This window comes from Pteropus alecto, unplaced genomic scaffold (assembly GCF_000325575.1).
Source record: "Pteropus alecto unplaced genomic scaffold, ASM32557v1 scaffold74, whole genome shotgun sequence".
Taxonomy (NCBI): domain Eukaryota; kingdom Metazoa; phylum Chordata; class Mammalia; order Chiroptera; family Pteropodidae; genus Pteropus; species Pteropus alecto.
The window spans coordinates 190,296-193,490 of NW_006436291.1; the positions used below are offsets into that span (position 1 = coordinate 190,296).

General features: G+C 68.6%; 1 protein-coding gene across 1 annotated transcript in view; it reads left to right on the forward strand.

The window, feature by feature from the left end:
- Window positions 1-6: 6 nt before the first annotated feature.
- ADAM8 (ADAM metallopeptidase domain 8) overlaps window positions 7-3,195 on the forward strand; it is a 10,984-nt gene continuing 7,795 nt past the window's right edge. Inside the window, exons 1-7 of the mRNA XM_015590147.2 lie at window positions 7-93; window positions 956-1,059; window positions 2,029-2,105; window positions 2,222-2,300; window positions 2,382-2,458; window positions 2,677-2,860; window positions 3,110-3,172. Of these exons, the coding sequence (XP_015445633.1) occupies window positions 48-93; window positions 956-1,059; window positions 2,029-2,105; window positions 2,222-2,300; window positions 2,382-2,458; window positions 2,677-2,860; window positions 3,110-3,172 (630 nt within the window). The 5' untranslated portion in view covers window positions 7-47. The remainder of the gene's footprint in view (window positions 94-955; window positions 1,060-2,028; window positions 2,106-2,221; window positions 2,301-2,381; window positions 2,459-2,676; window positions 2,861-3,109; window positions 3,173-3,195) is intronic.

The window sequence follows — 3,195 nt, forward strand, 5'->3', positions numbered from 1 at the left end:
CCCCAGGTCCCGGTCTGCGCCTCCCAGACCGTGTGGGCACCCCAGCCATGTGCTGCTGCGGGCTCTGGCTGCTGGGCACACTGTGGCTGCAGGGTGAGTGCTGGGCTTGGGGCTCCTGCCAGGTCCAAGGGAGCTGCTGCCGGCTGGGGCTGGGCCCTGGGGGTCGCTCAGCAGGCAGCCCCGGGGCTGCTGCAGGAAGATTGGATTTCAAAGGGGACTGAGGGAAAAGTGCCTGGGCCATTCTCCGCGGCTCTGGGCCCCTCCCCGCCTTGGGATGACTGCCCAGCCAGGGGGTCCCCTGGTCCTACAGGGAAGCAGAGACAGGAGCGGTGGCCTGGCACTGGGGGCTGGTTGTGTCCCACAAGCGGTCCCCCCAGGGGAGGACTGAGCTCCGGGGGCCTCCTGGGCTCCGGGTCTGAGGGATCTGTCCCAGCCCCGTGCTGGAGGCTGCCAGAGAAGGGGCTGATGGGAGCCACTTTCCGGGCCGGGCGGTCCCTCCCCGGGCCCCTCGCTGCTGGAGGTGACTGTGAGGCACATCCGTTTGCACCTGAATGGAGGGAGGAGAGTCAGGGTGGCTGGTCCCCAGCGCGCCTACTCGCCCCAGTGCTGGGTCCCGGCTAGCGTCGTTGGTACGAGGGAGCTTCTAGGTCCCAGACAAGGGCTCCGGCTGCCCGGGGGGCCAGTTGCTTCCCAGTAGATGCGCCCCTGTGCCTGGTTGAGATGGAGGGTGCTGGCGTTTGCCTCCCCAGCCACACTGGGGCCTCGGAAGCGGAGGGGGTTCCTAGGATGGCTGGCTCGGGGCAGCTTATAGGCCCCACCCAGGGCGGGGGTCCTGTGTTCTTTCCAGGGCCAGACCTCGGTCTGGGCCCCACACTGCCACACCACAGCCTGGGAAAGGGTCTCCCAAGCAGGAAGGTGGATGCTCTGCATATCTGCTGACCCCGTCCTCCCACAGTGGCTGCCCCCAGCGCCCCGCTGCCCCACGTGGAGCAGTATGAGGTGGTATGGCCCCAGCGCCTGCCAGGACCCCGCACCCGGCGAGCCCTGTCCTCCCAGTTGGTGAGTCTGGCCTGGAAGCCGGTGGGGGAAGGGGCTTCCCTCCCTGGCCCTGCAGAGCTGGTGTGTTAGAGGATTATGCCTCCCATGTGTCCAGCCACTTGTGAAGGGCCAGCCTGGGGGCTGAGGGCCAGGCGGGCTTCTGTGCTTGTGAGCTGACCCCTCAGGGGCTCGCACCCAGCCTGAGTCCTCTGCCTCTGGAGGCCTCCTTCCCTCCCCCAGGCCTTACTTTCCTGTGTCCTGCCCCTCCCTGTGGGCAGGGCCACCCAGCTGCCCTGCCCCTGGGTGCTGTCACACCTGCTGAAGGTTGGCTGTCCCTGGACTGCCTCCCAGGAGCCCCGTTGGCCCGGCCACTCCCCAGTTTCACTCAAATTCCTCCACAGAACTAGCCAGGGGGGTGGCTCCACGGGGCCTGTCACTTCCTTTGCGTGTTTGCAGTGAGACACGTTTTGGGGGGCAGGCTGGGATTTCCCAGAGCTGCCTGGGGCATCCTCGAAACTCCTGGAGTGTGCGTGTGTGCATGAGGCATGTGAGTGCGTGTGCCTCGGGGCAGCTTTGTCCTGACTCACTGGGGAAGAGCCCTGCCCTGCCCACACCCCCATGGGCAAGGGGCATGCGGTCCCATCCCGACTGTCCGGGGTGGGCAGGCAGGAGGCAGGGCTGTGGGGAGCGGCGGGGCCTCTTGGGGGCAGGCACCCGGCACGGGGTCGGAGGGGCCCGCCCACCCCTACCTCCTGTGCTACCACTGGGCTGTCTGCCCCTCCCTTGCTTCCTGGGGAAGAGCTGGCACCGTCATTACCCTGGTGTGGGCCGGTGGAGGAACTGAGGCCTGAGGCCTGCCGGGCTCCTTCAGGACAGCCCAGCTCGGCCCAGCACCCTCACTAGCCTGGGTCCCCTGAGGGCCTTTCAGGCTAGGGTGCCGTGGCCTGGGGCAGAGCCCCTCACCTGGATCCCTTCCTTCTCCCTGCCCAGGGCCTATACCCAGAGAGTGTGAGTTACGTACTGGGGGCCGATGGGCGCACCTTCACCCTGCACCTGCGGAAGAACAGGTACGCAGGGCCCTGGGCCCGTGTCCCCGCCTCCAGCTCCCTGGCCCAGCCTCGCCTCCGGTGCAGCTTCTGGGGGAGGCGGCAGGGCCCGGGGTGCCACAGCGGTTCTCTTCCAGGGACCTGGTGGGTGCGGGCTACACGGAGACCTACACGGCCGCCAACGGCTCCCAGGTGACAGAGCGGCTGCACAAGCAGGTAGGCCCGAAGCCCGCCCTGGGGGGGGCAGGGGGGCGGGAGGAGTGGGGCCTGCAGAGTCCTCTCGCCCGCCTCCCGCAGGACCACTGCCTCTACCAGGGCCGTGTGGAGGGCCACCCGCACTCTGCTGCCAGCCTCAGCACCTGCGACGGCCTCAGGTGCGTGCCCTCCCCTTCCACAGAAGTGAACTGAGGCCGAGAAGGGCCGGACCTGGGGACCCCTTTGTGCACCTGGGGGTCTGGGCTCCCCCTAGAAGTGACAAGTGTCCCGACCGCGAGGGTCCCAAGGCCCAGATGCTGTCCCGGCTCAGAGTGGGACCCCCCAAGGGCACGCGGGGCCGGGGCTCTGACTCGGAGCCGCTGCGCCCCGCCCTCAGGGGCTTCTTCCGGGCAGGCTCGGCCGTCCACCTGATTGAACCGCTGGATGGGGGTGGCGAAGCAGGGCGGCATGCGCTCTACCAGGCCCGGCACCTGCGGCAGAAGGCCGGGACCTGCGGGGTCACGAACACCAGCCTGGAGAGCATCCTGGGCCCACGGACCTCTGCAGCCTTCAGGCCCCGGGTGAGGAGTCCCCTCCCTGCCTCACCCCTGTCCACTTGGGCCTGTGCATCCCCCAAGCCCCGCCTTCAGCCACGGGAGAGTGCTGCCCGCCGTCCACATGCCCAGCGGGAGACAGCTCCTTCATCTGTGCCTCCCAGACAGGCCCCTCCCACAACTGAGCAGCGGCCGGGCACCAGCTCCAGGGCCCCAGGAGATGGTCAGTGTGGGGGGCCTAGAGCCACTGACCGGCTTCTCATTGCCACTTTGCAGAACCGGCCGCTGTCCCAAGAGACGCGCTACGTGGAGGTGTACGTGGTCACTGACAGCCAGGAGGTGCTGTGGGCGGGGCGGGGGCG